This window comes from Uloborus diversus, chromosome 1 (genome assembly GCF_026930045.1).
Source record: "Uloborus diversus isolate 005 chromosome 1, Udiv.v.3.1, whole genome shotgun sequence".
Lineage (NCBI taxonomy): Eukaryota > Metazoa > Arthropoda > Arachnida > Araneae > Uloboridae > Uloborus > Uloborus diversus.
Window position 1 is genome coordinate 233147096 of NC_072731.1, and position 24985 is coordinate 233172080.

At 32.1% G+C, this 24985-nt stretch overlaps 1 protein-coding gene across 1 annotated transcript in view; it reads left to right on the forward strand.

The window, feature by feature from the left end:
• The window catches only part of LOC129219313 (uncharacterized), a 46193-nt gene extending 21829 nt beyond the window's left edge, over positions 1–24364 (forward strand). Inside the window, exons 6-14 of the mRNA XM_054853666.1 lie at positions 1090–1131; positions 1852–1911; positions 3356–3427; positions 6952–7068; positions 10815–10950; positions 14425–14688; positions 19204–19334; positions 20733–20832; positions 22820–24364. Of these exons, the coding sequence (XP_054709641.1) occupies positions 1090–1131; positions 1852–1911; positions 3356–3427; positions 6952–7068; positions 10815–10950; positions 14425–14688; positions 19204–19334; positions 20733–20832; positions 22820–23109 (1212 nt within the window). The 3' untranslated portion in view covers positions 23110–24364. The remainder of the gene's footprint in view (positions 1–1089; positions 1132–1851; positions 1912–3355; positions 3428–6951; positions 7069–10814; positions 10951–14424; positions 14689–19203; positions 19335–20732; positions 20833–22819) is intronic.
• Positions 24365–24985: the final 621 nt, after the last annotated feature.

Below are 24985 nucleotides of genomic sequence, written 5' to 3' on the forward strand. Positions count from 1 at the left end.
GGGAGCATATTACAATGCATTTTGGAGGACCTCTTTGTCTTACAGACATTTTTTCATGTACATCCTTTCAGGGCCTTTATGTTCTGGATACCCCTCACAATTTCACCATTTTCAACATGGTAATCCGCCACTGTGTAACTCATACCTTTTTTGTAGCGAGACATATCGTCGCCTCAGAGCAACACTAAGACATGTAATCCCAGAAATAACATTATGATATCATACTATTGCTCTGAGGCAACGATATATAAAATCTTCCTAAAACATTTTTTTATTTGGAAGCTGAAAATCCCTGCTTTTGTAACCATACAATTCAATATTAACCAATATTTGTTTTCCCTTTCTAATAAATTCAAATCTTCAAATTTGGTAGTACAGTTTCTATTTTCTTTATTAATAGAATGAAAATACTGATTTTGATTCAATTAACATGATCAATGACAATTTAATTAAAAATGTTAAAATTTAAAGACCTTATTTTTTTAAAATTGATCAAAATGTATTAAAATGAAAGTTTTATTTTGCTTAAATTTATCAGTTTACCCAAATCTTAAATGATATTTGAATTAATTACACTAGACAACAAATTTTGAAAATTTTCTGCATCCATGATGATTATTGCTAAACATGAGTTTGTTGGTTGTTGCACACACAGTTGGCTTTCTTTTTAATTTCTTTCTTTTTGTTTTTGGAAGCAACAGCATCTTCTTAGGTCAGAAACTGACTTTGGATTAATGCATCTTGAGATTCATTTTTCTATGGCTCCTGGTATTTAAGACTGCTCACACTTTTACCATCCTTCTTGCTCATCTGAACAAAATTATCAAAATGATTAAGTCATTTTCATAGTTTGTTTAGAAATAAATAAGGAAATTTAAATTCAAAACACAGGGTCGATATTTGAACCCACATTTTCACTGAAGTTCTTCCGCTTTTGCCACTGAGCGAGCAAGGCCCTTTTGTGTGTGTTTGTGGTTACAACATTAAATGACATTTTGAAAATATATTTGAATTTTCAAAATCTTGTTCCTTTCTTCTGCATAAGATAATATTCATAACAATACTTTTTCTTTTTTTTTGTGTTATTAGTTGTTAACAAGAACAGTCGGAGTCAATGTGAAAATATACAAGGTAAATTTTTTATCTTATTCTTTTAAATAGATATGTATATATATGTATGTCAGAAACGGCATGTCTAGGGGATTTCAGCACGCATCATAATGATGACATCGTAAACAAATAAACATTTATAACTAACAGTACAATACAAATACAAGAACATAAATCACAAAACATCAACATCGATACTTCCACCTCCTCATCTCACGACATTCTCTCTCATTCTACCCAGCCACTTTTGCCGCATTACATCCAATCTTACTACGCACATAAGAATATTAAAAACATAGTTCACAAGAGTTTGAGTTTTCAATGTCCAAAGAAAGTCTTACAAAAATTCACATACATTTTTTAAAATTATAGCTTTAATGTAACAAATGGACAGTTGCTGGAAAGATAAATAAATTTTACTCTTAAATTGTAAAATCAAGTGCAGAACCTATTGAAACATTTCATGTTTCTGCAGGAAATAGTGATAAAATAATCTTAGTATTTTTTCTCCTGAAGAATTAATAAATGTTTGTATGTTTCTCTCTTGATATTTATGCTTGTTTGAAGTGCAGAACTAGAACTTATCTTGAGGTAATTATAATTCTTGTTTTATTTCTGCAGTTGGAAATTAGAAGTGAAAGTTTGTAATAATTATTTCTTTCCCAAGAAATTTATTTCTTTAATTAAGACTTATTTCAATATATTTTTTTTTTTGTAACTCACACAAATGTTATGTTTCAGAATTCTTCACTTCCAAATTCACGTTATGCCGCTGGTGGAACTAATGCAGTTAATTCAGAGGTAAATTTTGTGTCACTCCTTCGTTCTAAAGTATATGTTACGGCTGATAATGTTCAGACATAATATAAATTGGTTTTAAAATTTGTTTGGTTTTTTTTAATGTCATTATTTCATGATAAATCATGAAATTTATTTGATTCTTGTGCCGAACTTAAGTGTTAAAATGCTGACAAACTGTCATGTCATGTATTTTGGTTAAAAACATTAGTTCCTGCTCTGTACCAACTGTGAAAGCAAGTTCATGCATATCTTGCTGGTCAATTTGTTTTATTAAGTCATACACTGTGAATATATTCTTCCATTTATGTGTTCTTACAACAAAACTATAAAAGTTTGTTTTTCTGGGTTTGTACGATGCTTAAAATGAGCTTACTTTGATTTTTAAAGACCTTTACAGGTGCTTTTAGTGCTTCATTTTTTTTACTACTATTCCTTTTTGCTTCCAGTTCCTGATCTAGCCTGTAGCTAAATCATGTAGAATAAATCTACAAAAGAAATGTTTGATAAACCCATGCATATTGTATGGTTGCCAATGTGCTGAATTCCTGCTCTTCCATGAAAAGCTGAAAGAAAAAAGTTTTCTGTTACAAATTTAAAGCCTTAAAAAATTAACGAATGTTGTGTACATCAAGCTACTGTTCCAAGAATAGACTAAGCATTTAGAGATATTTGTGTTCAGAATAGAAAAGTGTCAGTCAAGATCTTGCATGAGATTGCTCAAGGTGTAGGTATAATTGCATGTAAACGTAGTGAATTTCAAAATGCCTCATTAAAAATAAATACTGGATAGAAAGCAACAGTATAAGTTTCTCAGATTTGTTTTGTTAGTCATACCCGAAAATCATAAACTAGTTGTCTACCGAGGATGCAGGTCAAGTCAAACTTATCTCTATCCCATAATAAGATAAAATATCAAGTATCTGCGTACAAAACTCAAAATTACCCTTAGGTATGAAAAACAATACACAGTGAAGCAAGGCAAAGCATTGGCAAAGCAATGCCAATCATGTATCCACCATGAGAACAAAAGGTGAACTTTGTTCATTAATTTATCAACCTATTTTGAAGATAATGTTTAATATTTATATTAATTAACAGTTATCAGGCAATATCACATAGCTATAGGAAGTATGTCTCTTCAGTAACAAATGTATCTGCACACGGCGTGCGCCATGTGTGTTTTTTATGTTATTTACCTATGTTGTATCCATGTATAGGAATGTGAAAACAGAGCATTTCATTTTGCATATTTAATTTCAACATTATGTAAAATTTAAATGATAAGAAGTTTATTATAGTGAAAAACACGTCATAGTGAGTTGCATATTTTCTTAAAAGCCTTTGTAGAAAGGATGGGATTTTAGAAATGTCACATACTCAAAGTAATGATTGAGTATCTTTAGTGATATTCCTTTTGCATGTAATCATTTGTTTGTTTTAATAGCTTTCCCAGAGGAACAACATCACAATAACACCTGTAAATCAATTGAATAAACCTGTTCTATCTCTTCCCATGGTAATTTTTTGTCTTAATTTTTGTTTCGTCTTGTGTGTGCAGTCTTCTGTTACGTCTGTTTTGATTTCTGTGAGGCAAAAATTTGTTTTAAGCGTAGTTACAATTACCTGCTTCTTTGAGAAAAACTGAATTATTATTTTTTCCATCAGTTTATATTTGGAGAATTAAATTAAGGGATTGATTCCAGCATGTCATTAGCATAGAAGAAACAGTTGTCATTAGCAAAGAAGGCACAGCTGCTGATCAGGGTGTCTAAATAAGTCAGGACTAAGTATAGTCCGTTTTATATTGTAAATGGGATTTCAAATTTAGATTATGATTCTAGGTTTAGACGGCTTAATAACTGTTGTCTTGAGCAAAGTAGAGTAAGAGCGGGGCCACTGCGAAAGTAACGGAGAGTAGCTCTGCTGCTTCTTCGGGCCCGGTACTGAGGAATAATGACTCATGCTAAGCGATGGAAGAAACGAAAATATGGACGATCTCGAGATGTACGGCGCCGTGTCGGGAAGAAAATGCTTTTTGAAATAGAAATTCATCAAGAGCACAAATTTATTCATGACATTAACTCCTTTGGATCAAAAACCCTTTGCATATCGACTAAGTAAAAGCTTGTGCAATTGTGTAATTTTAAAAACAAATAACCACAAAATCTTCTTTCTGGTTTGATGATGAGCTAACATTTTTTTTTTGGATTAATCAAAGTAACACAGAGGTTTAGATAATATTAAACTTTTTGTTGGTGGTAAAACATGAAACATTATTTTAGTTAATAAACACGACAGTTATATTAAAATGAGGTTTATTGGCATGTACATAGAAAATTTACAAGTTCATAAAAAAACTTTTTCAAAGTTAAAGCTAAAAAATTATACTTCAGATGCACTAGATAATCTAGTTACTTTTTCATACCCTTTAAGGATACAAAACCATGTCATATGTATTGAAGAATGGATTAAGAAATGTGAGAATAGACTTCACACACCAATCAAATTCAATACAATGGCAAACCATTCATTCCTGTGCACTAAATAAATATCAAAATCTTCTGTCACTTTTAAAATCTAACCTAAATTGACTTAATAGGAGAATAGAAAATAATTTCATATTCATTTCAATAACAATAAAAATGAAGTATTAAAATGAACAACAGAATGCTGATTATAGATCTACAATAGAAATATCAGCTTATCCCTATCAAATACACATCTATTTTACAAGTATTAAATCTTTTTTGATGTATTTGTTTCGAAGCATTGTATTTTAATTAAGTTTATGACACTAATAAAGAGTGTATGGATAAGGAATTGTTTTTTTTTTTGAAAAGTCATTGCAGTTACGTATTTTGGTCAAAATTGTGGGTTATCGATTCACTGGAGGACAATCAAAATGAAAAACTCTTAACCAGTGCTAGTTTAACTTAATGTAACATTTAAAATTAATTACTATCAACTGTCACCCAAGTACTAGCTAGATCTTAGTTATTAAAGTTCGATTAGAACCAATAGAGATCGACGGACCGATTTCACACACTATTTAATATTTGACAGCGAAAAACATAAACACTTCGACCACTAGAATGAATTGGTCCTAGACATTTTTCACAAAAATTTATAACAAATGTTAATCATGTCTTAATTTGACACTATTTTATCAGAAACGAAAGTTGAAGAATAATTAATCGACAATCAACTATTGGCAACTAAACTTAAGCCTATCATTAGATATAAATATAAGTACAATATAATAACTTACCTGCACCAAATGAGTTAATGTCTTGAGCTGCATGCGAATCTAGTGCACAAACAATTAGGAAAAATAAGACTTTAATCACATAATTTCGATCACGTACTTTCCTATAAGCGTTAACAATCGCCGATGTAAACACCACGTTGTCCATCGCTTAGCGACACGGAACGCTAAAGCGCCCTCTAGTAGTACCGGGCCCGAAGAAGCAGCGGAGCTGTTCTCCGTTACTTTCGCGGTGGACCCGGTAAGAGACGGCTTGATCCTGTAATTTAAGAGAATTTCAAAGGAGTAGACTAATGAGCTAAATTTTTGTACTAATGGCAAAACAAGGGGTCATTGTTTTAAGCTTTTCAAGTTTCAAGCTAATTTCATAATTAGAAAAAATAAAAAGTTACTTCAATTGGGTTTGTAGGCTTTGGAATATTTTACCCAAATGACCTGTTACTTGTAATTGTCTGAGCAACCTAGCTAGGCTCATAGCATGTTGATAGTCGTCACTTTTGTATTTATTTATAAATTGTAAGTACCCTGCAAATCGCTTTTCTTGAAAAAGAAGGATCCCTTACAAAATAAAAAAGAGGCTCTGCAGACACTTCATAAGTCACAGGAAATGTTGTGGGTTTGAAATTCTATGCAGCTCCTAGAAAAAGAGAATTTGGAGATAACTAGTACAAGCAGTAAGTGAAACTTTCACTATTTTGTGGCAAGAGATGGTAATAGATAGGCAGAACCACTAGATGTTTCTGCCATGTGGTGCTGTACAGGAGTAAGGAGAACTTTCCAATGAAAGCCTACCTGTGCTTTGAATTTTGCTTGCATTTTGCTCAAAACTTTATAATTTCATCACTTATATTCCTCTACTTCAGTGACATTTTAGTCAAAGAAAAAGTGATGGCACGTTGATGGTTGCAGCAATTCAATTTCTGTTACTATAATTACTATAACGGACGAGTTTGTCTACACTTTCGAGTGGTCACGAAACATCACAATATTAAGCAAAGATATTGGAAGTTAATCTGCTGCCATTTGTTAAGCTTTTAGATGACTTTCTGGTGGGAATGTCTGCAAGAAAGATAATGCTTGATTCATACTTCAAATACCACACAATCTGGTTTGATTCTGAGAACATAACTAATCTCTATTGGTTTGCATGTAACCCCAGATTTAAGCTACTAGAGAGTGTTTGGTGTATCATGTATTGCTAAGTTCACAGCAGTGGTGCAGAAATCTTCTGTTGAACTTGAGATCTTAGGATGTATGGTACAAAATGGATCCCCAAACTATACCAGATTTGTTTAGGATTGACTTTTCTTTAGGAACTAATCAACAAGAATGAATTCTGCAATCTGGTTCCATGTTTTGTTGTTTAAACTTCACTTCATTTGAGAGAATGTTAGTTTTGTTAGTTACTTCTCAATAACTTGCTGTATGCGGAAGTCAACTTGTATTATTATTAAATTTTTTATGCATATAATGGGTTGTAGTTGGGGGGAAAAAAAGTATTTGGGTGAACTCAACTTGGTTTTGAACTCACTAAAAAAAATCGTGGTTTGAAACCAATTAACATTTGCATTGTTTTTGCAATAAAAAAACAAACATTTTTGGTGGCAGCTTTCCCCCGAACTACAGCATTGTGCATAAGTACAACATTACTCAAGCTATATTAGAGACAATAACTGAATATATTTTTAAAATATCTGTGGATGTGTTCATTTTTAAGCATTTGTTGCTGTGTATATGTTTGAAGTTAAATTTATGTATCCTTTTGAATTTTTTAGCAGCAGCAATTTGCAAGAAGAATGCCTGTCTCTCCTGTTTTAAATCAAGTGAGAAGACCAGGACCACCTAATGTAACAACAAGTCTTACTAGTGAAATGGTACCTGTGTTTCGAAGTGTGAGTCACCAATTTTCTTTAAATATGCAAAAGCATTTCCTAATTTAAAATTATTTCAAAAACATTCTTCTCTTAATTCTGGTTAAATCAGGGGTCTCAAGCTATGGCCACTGGCCAAAATTGGTCTGGGAGCATATGAAATCTGGCCTTGGCAGCGGGCCAGCTTTTAGCTGCTAAAAAGGGGGGGGGGGAGAATAATAAGGAATATGAAAATCATCGTTATATTTTGTATAAATATATTATTACATATTAGCAAATAGCCATTGGACAAGTAATAAGATGACAGCCAACTCATGTGTTTCAGATGTAGAAATTTTTTTCTCAAAAAAAAAGGGGGGGAGGGGAGTGGGACAAGTTTTGTGCATCAAAAACTTTATTGATATTTTTGTTAAATTTTCAAAGTCTGTCAGACGCTATTAATTCAATATTAAAATAATTCAATTTTGTTCAATATGTATTGTATCGATGAAGATCACAGTCTTATTGTAACTGCACTGTACATAAATACACATAAACTTGTATTTTGGTACAGATTGTTTAGAGGACACAGATTTAGATTGGTAAATCCCTTTTTGTTTTGTTCAACTAAATTAGTAAATTCATGTTTTTTTTTTCTTTTGTTTTAAAATTTTAGCTCTGAGGAAAAAATAAATTGCAATTATTTTGCTGTGTGAATGAGCGTTTAGATGATATATCTTGAAAATTGAATATCAAAATATCTGAATAAAAATACAGAAAAAGAAATACTTTTTAAGCATTAGAATTTTCACAATACCATATTTATTATGTGTTTAATATAATATTTATTAAAAATTATATTATCAAGTTATAAGAAAGTTTGTTTGTTTTTCCAAACGTTGGCAAAAATGTTCATGTATTCTTCGTATGAGGCAGTGAGAAGTAAAGTTCAAAGCATTTTCAAGTTTAAGTCACGCTGTATAACAGCACCGACTGGGGCTACTAGTACTATATCTTGCCTCAAAACAAAAGTTGTTCCACTATTTGTACTGGTTATCTCCAAACTTTTAATTTTGCCACTTACACCCTTTTACTTCTCAATATATTGCTGCAGACGTTTTTAGAACCTATTTGTTTTTCTTAAAATGATCATATTGTTGGCATGCTGAAATCCCCCGAATCAATTTAAAATTATTTTTTTTCATCACCAAGTAAAAAACTGTCTTTTTTATGTAGAACCCCTCCCACTCGAGTTCAAAACTAATTTCAAGGAGATGGGGTTTAAATTCAAGTGCTGTTGTAAATTAAGTATTAACTTGTAATGAATGATTACTTTTTTGTGGTAATAAGCACAAAAGACATTTAAAGGTATTTGGCTGTCTGGCATACATGGGGTTCCCCGAGTCCAAATTAAGAAAATTGAACATGAGAGCTACAAAATGGATAATGGTAGGATATACAGACCCGGGGATACCAGATTTGGGACCCTAACACCAGGACGATCACAGAACCCATGAATGTTAATTTGAATGAGAATGTTAAATCGGGGAATTTTTATATAAATACAAAGAAGAAAGAAATTTTAATTTTATTAAACCTCTAAGTGAATTAAAAGTGAATCAGGAAATTAGGGAAGGCACTCAGGGAACTAACTCCTTGTGAGAAGGTGAAATGAATTGGAGAAGTGAAGACAAGAAAAACGGGTAAAAGAAAAGATATCTATTATTATACTATAGCAGGGAATAAGAAAATTAGACCCAGAGCTCCAAATGAAGTACTGAAGTATTACGATGATAACAAAATTGAGTTTAACCCCAAATTGTTCGACTTTTCTTCTAAAAATACTGTAACCAGGGAAGTTTCTAGTAACGGAACCAACCCCAAAAAGAAATTGAAACCTAAGATGAAAGTTAGGAGGAAGTCCCTGAGGCTAGTTTGGTTGAAGTGTTTATTCTCAATTCCTATAAACAAAGTCTGTCCACCCCCAAGTTGAAGAACTGGAAACTCGCCAGGGAAAATGAAATAGATGTCATGTATCACTTTTTGAGAAATTTAATTGAACAAAAATTGTTTTACATTGAATATGTTAGGACCAATGTGAACATAGCCGATCTTTTCACAATGCAAGTTATTTTTGAAATGTAAGTTCATGTGTGTTTTTTGTGTATAGTGTTTAAATTGTTTCATGTATGTAATTGATGAAAAGTCTTCAAAAGGGAGGAACATGTTGGGCTTACCTTTATTTGATATCTTGGTGCCCTTTTATTGGGATTTCACATGTCAAGTTATGTGGAATTGTATTTTGAAACCCACCTCCTTTACATTTCACACTCCGTGTCCTGTTTCCCGGTGGCGGATAGCTAAACATAGATTTGTGCATGTTCGGACAACTTAGGAATCACGTTGTGATGTCTCACCTGATGGTTGAGAAGTTTCTAACTACTCTAAGCCAAAAGAACAAATAGAAAGTTGTTTGAATCGCTTGATCAGGAATTGTTGAGACGTGCTTGCTTATTTTTTTGGGGGCTTGCTTATTTTTTTGGCACTTGTCAATGTTTGTTGCCTGATTGAGGATTGGTTTTTGCCGTTTGGCAACCCAGCATGGTTGCACGTGCTGGTGGAACGGCATGCTCGAATCGCTGTTAAAGTTTTGTTTTTTATTCATGCTGGGCATGAAATAAGTTGGTTGATAACTTGCAAAACCATTATTGATTAATTTGTAATATTGACTAATAGAGTCATTTATCTACTCGAGGTTCCACTAATTTAATCATTAGGTTTGCTGACAAAGTTTACAATTTTAAAATGCCTAGTCGAGAGCATTACGACTAACAGCCGACTCGGCTGACCAAGAAACTACAAATACGGCACCCTGAAAGAGAGAGCATCTGAGCTACCAAAAAATTATATTATATAGTCAGCCAGAGTCATTTGCATGGATTTCAAGACATGCATTTGAGATGCGTATTTCCTGACGTTAGAACGTGAGCCAATCAAATGAAAAAGGAACTTCGTCATTTCATGACGTAAGGCACGCAGGTATCTCAGATGAAGAAATACATTACAATTGTTGAATTAGCATTTGTGACTTGCCAAGATAGAAGAAAACCAGGATTTAATTAAAGCCAAATATAATATCAAAATAAGCATAAAGAATTAATATCATTTGCAATTCCCAACACTTTTTTCATGCTTTTTTTTCAGCGGAAACCAAATAAGCAAGCTTGTACAAAAAAGCAAATGTGCAATCAATGACAAAAAGGAAAAAAAAAAAAAAAAAATTAAGCAGTTACTGCCTTTTACCTGTCCATGACAGTATACTACACTGAAAGTTATACGTATCATACATTTTAAGAACGCAGAATGAACCAGTACAGAAGTATTTATAAGTTATGTGTTTGAAGGGTTTCAAATGGATTTTAGTAAATAAGAATCTAGAATATTTAATATCTTAATCTAGAATATTTAAATTGATTTTGTTTCATTTAAGATTTAATTGTTTTCAAGTTGATGAAAAATTTAAATTGTTTGATAGCTATGGTGCTTTATTTTAGTCCTGAACTATGTAATTTACTCTTTTAAAACTTACCATAAGTGTTTTGTAGCATCTGCCATAAGTGCCACTGTAATTTTCTCTCTGTGTATTTTTTTTTATGTAGTAATGTTGGTGGAAGTTGCATTTTATATTACTAGTTTTAGTTTTGTCATTGAATACTAATAAAACTGATGTGTCTCTTTGATATGATTTTTTCATTAGTTTGAGAGTATATTAATATTTTCCTATACAGCCCGGAAACAAACTTGTTACAAATCCTCAATCAATGGTTGTTTTCTCTAACCCCATGGGCACACCACCTAGAGGTCAACTTGATTTGACAGCTGAAGAAATAGCCAATAGGAAAACTGCAGTTACCACTCAGTCTTGTAAGTGTGCTTCATACCCCTTTTTTGTTTTTAAATAAAGGCTGGGATTTAATGGGGAAAAAAAACTGCTCATTTCATTTTGCTTAAAACTACATATTTTTCTGATTTTTACTCATTTTTTTTATGAAAATGGAAGTGGAATAACGTACTATAAAATATTTACCAAAAGACTTGTCTTTGAAGAAATATACTTTTGATTAGAAAAACCAGTATCTGCACAGTTATCAAATATTTATGTTGATATTAATTTATTATTATAAAATGCACATTCCCCCCAAAAAATGCATATAAAAATGCTTTTCTGCTCATAAATTTCTATCTAAAATTCCAAAAATGTTTATCCCAAAAAAGCTTATATGCTAGTAGTTTTTTTATATGTATGCAAGTCTATAGCCAGGATTTTGTTTCAGGGTGAGGTCGCTGTTCACCATTTTGTATGATTTATGGGAATTCAAAAAATATTAACAAAAATTTTAGATTTATAAATGAATGTTCTTGGTAGCAAAATAATTAAGTCAAAATAAATTAAGTAATTATTTTTTGTGCATTTCTAGTCATTGTTGTATAAATTATTTTTTAGTTGTAATAGTAGCTGCCCTAGTTACATTTCAATTAAATTTTAATTTTTTAGAAACATATCTCCAAAGCATAGATCAGATGGTTGCAATTTAATTTTCACAAAACACTAAATTAGGTATCCTTGTGAAAAATTACTCTTTTTTTTCTGGAAAAATTGTATTCTGTGAGTCATGGAATGCTACGAGCAGAAGTCATAGAAAGTTATCGATGTCAAAACTCGAAATGTATAAGATACCTTGTGTTCAGATGAGATGAACTATAATTGAGACAGATTGATTTTAAAGGTCCCTTTGAGTTTGTTTCAACGAGATTTGAATGTGTTTGGTCTTTCACTGATGTTTTTGATGTGTGAATGATAATATTAACCAGATTTTCGGACTTTCACAGTAACATATATGGAGAGATAAATATGTTAGTGTGAAAGTCCAAAATTGGATAATGTCAACATTCACTGGAACTTCCCTGGAAATATTCATTCTTTCCCCTGTATATTTGCTTTGTGAATGTTGACATTTACCATGTTTCAGTCTTTGACGGTAACATATTGTATCCACACACACACACACACACATATATATATATATATATACATATATGTATATATATACATGTATGTATATATAAAATTCAGAAATAGACAACTTGAAACTAGATAAAGATAAAATTTGGGTAGACAATAGTTTGAGGATTTGCAAATGCAGCAACCTTTTTTTGCCAAGTAAACAATTTTTATAAATTTGTCCAAGGAAAGTGATGAAACTTGCTCCTCAGTTGTGGAAGTTTCTTCCAATGGTGTCACATCAAAAATGAAAAAATACTAAAAGTTAAAAGTATTAACTGCATTCAACAAATGGAGCAGAAACAATTAAAATTTAATGTCCACTAAAATTAATGTAATACTTGAATTAAAGTATTTTTTTTTTGTTTTACTAAAATTAAATCCCCATTCAAATTACAACCACCATGGGAAATTCATTTTGGGAGTAGTCAACCGGTTTCCAACGAAACAAAATGTGTATATGTTGGACCCAACTCTAAACACTAACTGCCCACAATGTGAATGCCAAATTGGAAAATGTGCCAAGTCCAAAAAATTTACTTTATTTTTGACTTAGTGCATTTTAATTTGATCAGTTCCTGATCCAGCAAATGAGTATTAATCCAAGTCCGCTTTCATGTATCAAGGATTAGCAAAAAACGACATATTCAAATAAAAGTCAAGTTATTGCAGAAGTGGAATGCTGTCTGAAGAAAAGAAAAAAAAAAGAAAACCCAGCTCTTCACCTCTAAGTACTACATAAAAACTAACGAGCTGATGTGTGCATCACATGACTTCCTTTTACTCCAATTTAATGTCATTTCCCCATTATTCGCTATTTTAATGTGATTCAATATTTATTCTCTAAATATCACCAACAATGGCCAAATTGAAACCAAAAAAAAAAAAAAAAACTCCGCCAAATTTGTCGCCAAGTTGGCGATAAAACTTGGCGACCAAAAGACTGGCGATATATCACCAAGTGTCCGACAAATTATAACACCACTTGAGTTTACATCGAAATTAACAATGATTTCCCCCCAAAAAGGGGCAAAAGACCCCCTTAGGAACATCCGAAAGCAACCAAAAGGGGAGGTGCACAACTAGACCCCACTACGAGTCTATGTACCAAATTTCAACTTTCTAGGACATACCATTTTTGAGTTATGCGAGATACATACGCACATACGCACATACATAGAGACGTCACGAGAAAAGTCGTTGTAATTACCTCGGTGATGGTCAAAATGGATATTTCGCGTGTCTATACATTCTTAGGCACTTTTCCGCATGTGGTCGAATCGAAAAAAAAACTCAACATTCATTTGGGGGTGAGCAAAATGGAAATTAAGGGCGATTTTTGAGTGAAAATTTTTTCGCGAATACAATACTTCCTTTTTTGTAAAAGGAAGTAAAAAAACAGTATTATGACTTAGTAATATTGAAAAATTAATTTAAAAAATGAAAAGTAGTGACCAAATTCTAAAATATTTTTTCATACTGACAAACGTTTTTGAAGCTATTGTGGAAATTGAATACACATGATGAAAATGAATATTTCAATCCAACTTATTCATTTTATTTAGTCAAATAAAGTTAAAAATGAGTATTTTCTTGTATTTATTTGGTTTAATTATAGATCTGAGGCATGTTTTGACCATCCTTTAACATTTAATTTTAATTATTAATTAGTACTTTTAATTACAGTTTTTGGATTTTTTTAGGAGTCTGCTTTAAGTAAGGAAATTTCAGATTAAACATTTTTGCTCTCAGATGAAAGGCAGCTACATCATATTACCTGTTCTTCTTCTTTTTTTTTTCTGAGTATTTGGATGCAACTTTTGATAGAAATTAGATAATTAAACAAACTTTTTGCATTATATTCTCAATACAAATTATCTAGGAAATGGTACACAATTTTGTGGTATGACTTCAAATTAAAATAGTATTATAATCTTTTGAAATTTAAAAATGCACTTTTTTTCAACAGTTTCCACAAATTTGGCCGCCATTATAATCCTGCATAAATATTTAAAAGAAAAAAAAAAAAAAAGAATACATTAGCAGCATGTTTTTTTGATGCCTCTTACATAGAGGAATTTAATTTTCAAAAGCAGAAGATCTGGACTTTCTGAAAAATTTTATGTTTCAAAATTTTTTGGAATGTTTCAGTGTTTTTTTTACTGGCTTTTAGTATTCTACTAGTTTGTGTATATTCTCAATAATTGCTAACATAATATGTTGCTCCCGTATGGAAGTTTAAGTGATACTGCATGAATTTGAATTAAGACCTAATGCTTTAAAAAATATTTATCTATACAAAAACAGCCGAAATAATGTTGTTATTTTCTAAACAGATGTTCCCGGTTCATCTTCAGGGGTAGCAAAAGTTCTCACAGGTGTAAATAGCAATCAAAATGTATTAGTTCCATTCAGCAACTTACTTTTACAACGCCCAGTTATTCCACAACTGCCACCCAATATGATTGGAGCAAGAACGTTGACCTACATCGTACCACCAAACTCAGGACCATTGTCTTCAATTGGAGGACGAGCAATACCTCCTTTTATATCAAGCTCTGGTCAGCGTGTACAACTTGTTGTTCGTGTTACGAATCCAAGTATAAATATTTATTGTTTTGTTAACTTGTTGCACATGCGCAAAATTTATACTCTGTTATTCATAAGCATACAGTCTAACCACAAAAGACTTGAAATCTGGCAAGCTGCCAAGTTAGGATGATTCCATCTAAATAAATCTAGAAGGGGTGAAGGGAAATAGCAATAGGATTTCTTTATGCATGCATTTTATGATGTCACTAGGGTTCAGTGGTGCAGTAAAGAGGGGGTTTTAGGGGTAAAAACACCCCCCCATAGGCATTGGTTTTAAATTAAATGCATATTCTAATACAGCAGTTGAAACATATAAAACAACTTTTTGATCAAGAAACCCTCTCCAGAAGGTACTTTTGATCAAAGAGTAGGAAAGTATCTATAGAAAAGTATAGATAGAAATTATATTTGATCATCTCCCCCTTCCCAGACAGTATTTTTGATTAAAAAATCCCCTCCAGAAGGTATTCTTTATCAAAAAACTTCTTTCAAAAGGTTTTTCTGGATGTGCTGCTGCTAGGGTCTTATTAATTTGTTGCATTCTCTAAATTGAAAATGTGGGGAAACAAAAAGAGTTTCTATGGAAACCACAAAAATAAAATAAAATTTTTCATGTGTCCAGAAATGTAAAAGCAAAATGGTAAGCTTAAAACTATGTTGTAAATAATAAATCAATTTATATTTGTAGTGAAAATATGAAAAATATAGTTTGAATATATTTCAGATTAAGAAAAATATTGTTGTGAACGAATTGTGATTTTTGCAAAACTTGCATCAAAGTAATTAAGAGGTGAAACTGCACATCTGTATAGCAAACAAACTACCACCCCTGAAAACTAATAGATGCGTCCATTTCCGCCTTTAAACTGAATGTTTGCCTTTCCATATCATCAGTGGTCAGACTGTACTTGCACTAGTTGGAAATATGTTTGTGATGTAGTTTTGTATTCCATCTTATTAACATTTAAATGCTAAAAATGTCATATGTAGCAGTTTGTAGAAATAAATTTGACCTACAAACTGTAACTGGTTCAGCACCGATGAATAAATCTAACCCTCAAAATAATCTCCCCCTTTCCCCCCCCTCTCTCTCTTGAGGAGTCAGTGGTGGAGGGAGGTTGATACTAGCATTAAACAAGTTCAACTATTACTTTTCTCTTGTAGAACACTAACTGATGAAGGTTCTGAACTAATTCTTTTTAAGTTTTTTTCCGCAAAAGGGAAAAAATTATAGCTTTTTAAACCAAAGGTTGTAGGGCGGTTTTGAAACATTAAAAAAATCTTTTGAACCATACTTTTTTCACTTTTAGAATTTCTATGCTCTTTTTTTAATCACTCCATGTCTATATTGGTTATACGTTTGCATTTATTTCAGACTTCTTTTAGCTTTTTATTCACAGTAAATATTATACAAAAGGAACACTGGTAAATTAGAACCTTTTGAAAGGAATATCGTAATGCATAAAGCACTCATCAATGGGAGAAAAAAAGATTGAGGAAAAAAACTATATGGTAAAAATTTACACAATTGTATTATTAAATAAAATATATTGTTAACAAATGTTAATGTTACAAAAAAAAAAAGTAAAATAAAAATAAAAACAAAAAGGTTCATTGATATACACATGAGCAGAATAGCAACAGATAAAATTTAAACCATGGAATAGCATAAATCGTGTATGTCAGGGTTTCTCAACACAGGCCATATCGCCCCTTTGGGGGCTACTGAAAAATTCTAGGGGACCACATGCCTTCTGAAGGGGGTTGCAGTTGAATTATTTCATACTGCTAAAAAATACAGATATATAAAAGTTCCATTCCATTGATTTCAGTTACACCATTTGCACTAAACAAGTGAAAAAATACGTATGTTAAAAAAACTCAACACAAAGCATTTCGTTTTTCTTCTTAGATAGCATTCTTTGAAGCATATTTTGAGATAACAATCCTAAACATGACTCAGAATTTCGGAAAACACATTATGTGCAAAAAGGTTCTATTAATTAGTCCTTGGTGGATAAATTTGCAACTACTATTGCTGAAAGGATTCTCACAAGACATATTTTTCCATTGAGAAAAATGAGCAAAATAAGAACTCTTTGTCCCCCCCCCCCCCAAAAAAAATGCCTTACTGTATTTTATTACATTGCTATGTTTTTACGATATTTCTCATCAAAATAATTCATTTTGAAGTTTATTGCAGTACGAAATTAGAATTTTGATATTGTATGGCATATTTTATTATTTCTTTTAGCCATCAGCTCAACATCAATATTTTTGAATTTCTGTTGCATCTGATGTAACATTTTGAGAGAATGAATTTCACTAATTTTTATTGCAACTATTTTTCTTATTATTTCAAGGCTGAATGAGTGAGCAAGAGAGAGAGAGAGAGAGCTAATGTCAAATTAACAATTGTAGTGTATGTGAAATGAGGTTTATCAACTTCATTAGGAATGTTCTTGTTAAAAAATGTGTTTTGCCAATCAATAGTTATTTTCATTACTGAATGTTATACTAATTGCATGTAGTATTTAAATTCCTCAAACTTTTGCCTTCAATTGCTCATTCAGGATTATAATTAACATATTAGGTGTGAATTTGATATATATATGTTATTCTTTATCATTCTTTCTAATTGCCTGTCAGAAACTCGTTGAAATTCTGAGTCCCACTTTCAGCGTAATTTCTTTTCTGGTAAACTTACAATTACTGCAATCAACAATTCAAAGTATTAGGGTCAGTCAATAAATAACAAGACAGAGGCTATAAAGCAGATTTTATTCAACGTTTTTAAAAATACTGATCGAAATTGTTTAAACACTTATCTCACTGGGAAATTAGTCGCATAATTACATGCTCATTGCTTATAGAAGTTGTATGGCTGCTGCTGGCACTAATTACACACACTCCTTTACTTCATCGTTCAAATGAAATCTTTGTCCTCAAAGTGCTTTCTTGAGTTCTCGAAAGATGTGGGATCACATGGGGATAGATTTTGACTATAAGAGGAGTGGTTCAAGGTTTCTCACTTAAATTTCTGTAAAAGTTCTTTTTTTGCATTGGCTGTGTGTGGTCCTGGTAAACTCAAGTGCTGTTATCCTGTTGCACAACAGCACGAGACCACAGACAGCCAATTTAACAGAGGAACTTTTCTTGGTCAATTTAAATGGGAAGTTGAAAACCACAGCCCTTATAGTCCAGATCTATCCCCATGTGATCTCACATCTTTAGGGAACTTAAGAAGGCACTTCAGGGACAACGATTTCATTTGGACAATGAAGTAAACAGTGCCCAATACAGGCTGATTTTGCTACCGTTTTTCGGTACCTTCACAAAAATCTTGTTTTGAAATAGGTACTTTCACAAAACTCAAGTAATAAAATCAGTAGCTTCACTAAACATCGAAAATTTCACAAAAATTTGCATTTTAAAATATAAAATTTGTTCCTCTGTTTAAAACAAAATTTACTCATAAAATAAAATTCTAAGCATGTTTATATGAACAATCGCTTGAATAGCAACCTTTTTGTGGTATTTTAACTAATTTTTAGCTATTTCTTGCCAAAATGTATTTATGCAATATCATCATAATCTTTTAACATAATTTGGGGCACTGTTTTTCTCATAATTTCCAATATTGTACACATTACATAGCCCATTAAGCTGAAATTACGATGGTATTTTTGGTACTTCTTAGGTTTTTAGCTCCCCCCCACCCAAAAAACGAAACCTATTAAAAATAATACTAGATGACATTTACATTTTTAGAACTAAAATTTCACTTGTTCTACTTCTCTTTTACAAGAATTAGGATGCCTCTAAACGTTCACAAAAACAATGCTGATAAAAAAGAACATTCACAAAAATAGAATGATGCAATAATTTCAAAAAAATAGGTAGCAAGAAAAAAATCCTGGATTGGCCCCTGGTAAAGGAGTGTGTGTAATTGAAGCCAGCAGCAGCCAAAGGACTTTAATGAGCACAGAATTATGCAACTAATTTCCCAGTGGGATAAGTGTTTAAACAATATTGGTCAGTATTTTTGAAGAATATCGAATAAAATCTGTGATATATCCTCTGTTTCATTATTTATTGACTGCTCCTAATATCACAGTTGATCTGCTTTGATATTCCTAAGAGAAGATCGCCTGCCAATGCAGATTTCTTTGTGCATGTCAGCTTGTAAGAATTCTTGATTTAATAACATATGTGCATTCATAAATGTATGCAATCATCTCTCTGAAGTTCATGTTCAATTCTTTTTACAAATTTAAACTGGGCAGTGAACTATGCAGGCATTTTTCTGAAATGTATCATGGTTTTTCTCGCTCTGTTTTGCAAAAAAAAAAAAAAAAAATTTAAATTTAAATATATACTTTGCACTTAAAAAGTTGTCTAGTTTAAAAATATCTGAATTTTTTTTATTTAATACTGTTTAATTCCAATTGTCTTCTCCCGCCTGTTGTTTTTCAATTCAAGAAAAAAATAATAAATATTCTCATTTTGGATTATTTTTGCAGATTCTCTTCCACCTGCTAGTACTGTTGTTAACAGTCTTGCTAAAATAGCCTCAACATCATCTCAAGCATCAACAAGCAGTTCTAACTCTCAACCATCACCTGGATTAGTTCTCATAAGTCGTACCTCTAAAGTAAGAAGTATTGAATGAGTTGTGAAAACACATAAAGCAGAGGTGCAGGCTCAGATTTTTAGCAGGGTTGTTTTGTCTTTTTTTGAGGGGGGGGGGGGAGGGGTTGTGATATTTGAAGAAGGATGGTGCACCCATTGAGCTATAATACTAAGAGGAGAAATAACTTCCCATTCTTCTGCATTGATGCTTGCAGTTTGAATTTCCAGCGAGTATGGCAAAAATTTTTCTATAATAAGACATTTTGTTCAGTCGGAAAAGACTGTTTTTTTTACATCCTTAACTGAGCAGTCAAGGACTGGTAAAATGCATAGCAAAACATCTTAAAGAATAAAACTTGAGTTTAAACATCAAAAGAGCCAAACGCACTTGGGCAAAAAACAGACTGCCGAGTTTGTTCACTCTTAACATTAGAGCTCAATGGGTACACTCTTGCTCTTGTGGGGCATGGGCACTCCTGCATAAAGTTATGAATTATTAAAAAAGAAGGAAAATATTTCATTTTATTTTAATATTTTTATATCTAAAATAATGCATATTTCAAGACTCCTGCTTAGTTGTCACATAAAGTTGTCACATTGCCAATTGTCACATAAAGTTGCCTGTGTTAGCAAATAGGCAGTAATAGTAATGGGATTTATGCTTAGTTTTTATCACCAAGAGTGACGTCGTATCTAGAAACAGCACCCAATTACACACACACAAAAAAAAAAAAAAAATCTCAAACTAACCATACACAAAACATGTTATTGAACAAACTACGAAAAAGAAAGAAGCCAAAATTCAAATGTCGCCAAAGGGGGAATGCATTAGTTTTGTACAGTAACCCAGAATTTCCCAAACTGTGGTTGCGGACCCCCGGGAGTCCGCAAGTTCATGCCAGGAGGTCCGCGGTGTTATCCAGCTAAAACGTTAAATATAATTGAGATTGAGAGACAAGTAACAGTATTTTAATTCAAAAAGAAAGCACATTAATGAGGAATAAAAAAAATTCTTGCTTAAGTACATGCTGGACACAGCAGCCCCCCACCCTCCTCTGAACTCAATACGCTACACATTAATTTTGTGCGCATGACTTAACACACTTAAACTAGGCTAACTTTTTTTTCCTTCACTAATTTAAAAAGTTCATTTTTATTATGGCAACATATTCTTGAATAGTTCTAACATTTATGACACAAAAAAAAAAAAAAGAAGACCCCTCTAAACTGGTTTCCCCCCATAAGTTAAAATTTTAAAGTTATGTTTTCCCGTTCAAGTTCCAAGTTTTGCTAAATAATGATGTAAGTGATAATTGTTAAAATTAGCAATGTTAATTTACTTCATTAATGTTTCTCTTTTGTTTATATTGTTTAAATTAATATTTGTCCTACTTCTAATTTTGTAAATGTTATTTTCCAGCATCCAGCACCATTTCCTGCTGCCCCCACTTATCAACCAAATAATAAACTAAAGGCTCTTCCACCTAAACCTTCTCTGAAAGGCTCAAAAGCGCCTAATGGTAAGAACTGTGTGCAAAGCAAACAGTAATAAATTCTCAGGGAACTTACCTGGGTATAAGCCTATTTACTAAGCTTATATGCTGTGCAGATAGCAAAAATAGTTCTCTGGAGTACCATGTGGGTGCAGAAATTTTTAATTTGTATTAGATTTTTTTATTGCCTTCAAGTTTTTTCCCTAGTTTGATAAATAAAGAATTGGTCTTTGTTTCAATGATCCAGTGTTGCCAGATGGTCAAATCCAGATTTCCCCAATTCCCTTCCATCTTTTCTCCAAAAAGCGATGTTTTCTACCAAAATTCCCCAAATGCAAAAATTATTTTTTAACTAATATTTTCATAAAATGAATCGTCTTCCTCTAATATTTTTGTCTCTTGAAAAAACATTTTTTTTCTCCAAATAGCCAAATTTTCTTGTAAAATTCCCCACCTTTTTTTTTTTTCACATCTTCGATTTTTTTTTTTGTGCTCTTTATTTTTATCTTTCTTTATCTTTACTAATAATAAAGCTGAAAGTCTCTCTGTCTGGATATCTCTCTGTCCGGATCTCTTTCTGTCTGTCAGGATCTCTAACGCAAATATAACGCCAAGACCATTCGGCTGATTTTCATGAAATTTGGCAAAGAATTAGTTTGTAGCATGAAGGTGCGCACCTTTAAGCGATTTTTTGAAAATTTGATTTTGCTCTTTTTCTATTCCAATTTTAAGAACATTTCCCGAGCAAAATTATCATAAGATGGACGAGTAAATTACCAAGTTATCATAACCTGGGCAAGCCAATTGGCGAGAAATTCATCATGCATTATTTGTAAATATACAGGGGGACCAAACGACCTTTTAATTTTCTACTACGGGCAAAGCCGTGGGAATGCCACTAGTCATAAATACAAGCGCCTGACTGAGAGATAAGAAATAACCAAATATTTTTTTCCTACTTGCATTAACTACTGTGCTTCTGTATGTACATTTAAACTATGTTTTTTGTATATATTTATCCAAGAACACTCTTCATCAGACTTATTTTTACCTGTTTCACTTATCAACTAGTTACTCATGCAGAACATTAATGCGAATTCCATAGCATAATATTCCACACAATGCGAAATGCGAATTCCATAAAGTTGAGCAAAGCTAACCCAACGCTGTTTGATACAATGTTCCCACTACTTCTTGACGCAAATTTAAATACAAAAAATAATGTTTTTTCCCGAGGGGTTTTTTTCCCCCCAGGTTTTCCCCAAGGGAAAAATTTTTCCCCAAAGAATTCCCCTCAAAAACCCATTTCCCCAAAATTTCCCCAAAGAGCACCAGATTTCCCCAAAATGGGGAAATTTCCCCCAATCTGGCAACACTGCAATGATCCTAACATTTCAAACATACTTACTAAACTAACCAGCATTCTTTGAAACATTTAAGCATTATTTGATTTTCAAAATTAATGTATAAAAACAAACACTATAGAAAAAAAATGTTCATTTTAATTTTTATCCGGATTTTACTGTACTGTCATTAACAAGATTAATTTATGCATTGATTTCCTATTTATTGAATGTTGCTTTTCTGATTGTAGTGTTTTGTAGTTATGGAATTGTTAAGGATCACCTAAACGCAGCAAGGAGATTATTCAATGGTTTGTTTGGCCAGCATAGTTCTCTGGAACCAAAACCCATTGAAAATACTTGGCACTTTTTGAGAAGGCTGCTTACAAGTCAACAATATCTCACCCAGTAACACAAATACCCTCATGTATGCACTGAAAGATTTATTGGATAAATTGTTGCTGCAGCTGCTGTATATATTCATTTAAATTTGTCTGCTTGATAGGAGTTGGCATTTTGATTTGACACATTATCTCAGTATTCTCATTTTGCAACAGATTTTTTAACAACATAAAATGAAATTGTTTCCAATTATTTAGTGTATGAATATTTACATCATGAATACCTGATTTTGATATGACTGTTTTCTCAACATTCTTTTTATTTTGTAGGCATTATTTTATCTTGGAATATGTCTGTGTTTAGTTCTCATGCAGATATTGCAACATATCAGTTATTTGCTTACCAAGAGTCAAATGGCCCTGTTAGTTCCAATCTGTGGAAGAAAGTTGGAGATGTGAAAGCACTTCCATTACCGATGGCTTGCACTTTAACACAGTTTCAAGAAGGACATCGCTACTACTTTACTGTTCGAGCTGTTGATACATATTCGCGATTCGGGCCATTCAGTGATGCTGTTACTATTTTGTTTGCGGATGGTGACCCTCCTGTGAATCATTAATATCTTATATCATTTATCTATCGATCACATCAAATCAAAGTGGAAAAAAAAGTATATCCTTAGTTAGGGTTCGTCCAGAAATTATGTCACGCTTAGAGGGGGAGGTGGTTCAGAAAATTGTGACAAGGGGGTAGCAAATTCGTGGCAAGGAGAGGGTAACAATGGGTCTGACGTCACATATTTTTAATAATAACAGTATGCTATGAAAAACAGCGTGACATGTAACAAGGGGAGGTGAAGGTGTAAGGAGAAGTGTGATACTTTGTGACAAAGAAAGAGGGGGTCAAGTTTGCTGAAAAAAAGTGTGACTTCATTTCCGGACGGCCCCTTTTATCATGGTTTCAGTTAGAAGTAAAAAAGAAAGAATAAATGAAGTAATATCTTGTTGTGTTTTTTTATTATGTAAATATTGTTTTGATCACACCACAATGGTATAGTCCTACAAGAAAGGAGGGGGAAAATAAGAGCATTAGTTCATGAAATCAAAAGATGTGGGGATGCTTGTGTTGAAATTTTAAAAAAAGGGGAGGGGGATGCTAGTGTGAAAATAATGAAGGGAATGACTCGCCCCCCCCCTTTCCATCCCACCACAGATTACAGAGAAATCTATTTGTTTGATATCCTCATATTCATCTCTCGTTATTGAAATTTCCAGAGCTACTTCAGCAAATCATTTTTAGAAATATGTTATTCTCGTGAGAAAACTCATCTTACATCATTGACATTCATCGTCTATCATAAGAGTTTTCTTGTTTGATTTGAGTTGCGCAATTTTTAATAATATTCTCGCATTATTAAATTTGCTAAATATACTTTGCTCCATTCACTTAACATTGGTTTACCTTCTGGTCAGAAAAAAATCTACCTTTTTGATTTGTAATAAAGAATTTAATTGGATCCGAATAATGTATTTTTCTGTTTATTTGTATTTAAAATTACGATTAAACTGAATATAAATGTGTTTTTTAAATTAGTTTTATTGATTATATTTTTAAAAAGATAAAATTTATTCCTTAGTGTTAAGTTTTTATGTTTTTCTTCAGACTGGACAATTAACAGTTGGAAATGACAATTTTCCAAAACACAGTGTTATTAATGTGTATATATAAATATAGATCATGTTGTATAATTTTCATGCCATTGTGTATTGTTTTACACACTAAAATAACCAACCCAATGAACTGATGTTCAAATTGTATTGTAATTATTGCAAATGTAAAATAATCTTTTTGCATAATATATTTTAATAAAATGTCTTTACCTATGTATGTTATCAATCTCTATTCTGTTTAGTACATTAATACAGTCGAACTTGCTTATAACGAGATCGAAGGGACCGCAATATTTGCTTGTTATAACAGAGTGCTCCTAAAAAACGGGTTTGTGAAAAAAATTATAAAGATTCGTACATACTTGTTTTATCTCTTTTTATTCCCGTATATTCCCCAAGAGGTTGGTTAATTTGTTTTGAAGTCTCTTTTTGTAACTTTCTTTTATAATATTTTGCATTACATTTTAATATGTCATTTGCATTCCTGGCATCGAAAAACGTTTGAAGTTTTTCTACATTTAAAAAGCCCTTGTATATGTTGAGGATATTTCAACTTCAAACTCTTCACATTTGTTGCTATCGTCGCTTTGATTTTTTTTTTCATCTTAGTTTGAAACTGAACTGCAATATTGTTAGAAGTATAAGAAAAGATAACATTAATCATCAACAATCTATAATTTTCAAATGCTTCTCTACTCACAAATTAAAATTAAAAAAAAGAAAACACATGTTGTGTTTACACTTGTTTACTGAAATTTTGACTCATGACTAACTTTCTGTTGACTGTGGAATTTTTCACAGAAGGGATAAGTTGAACTAGAAGTG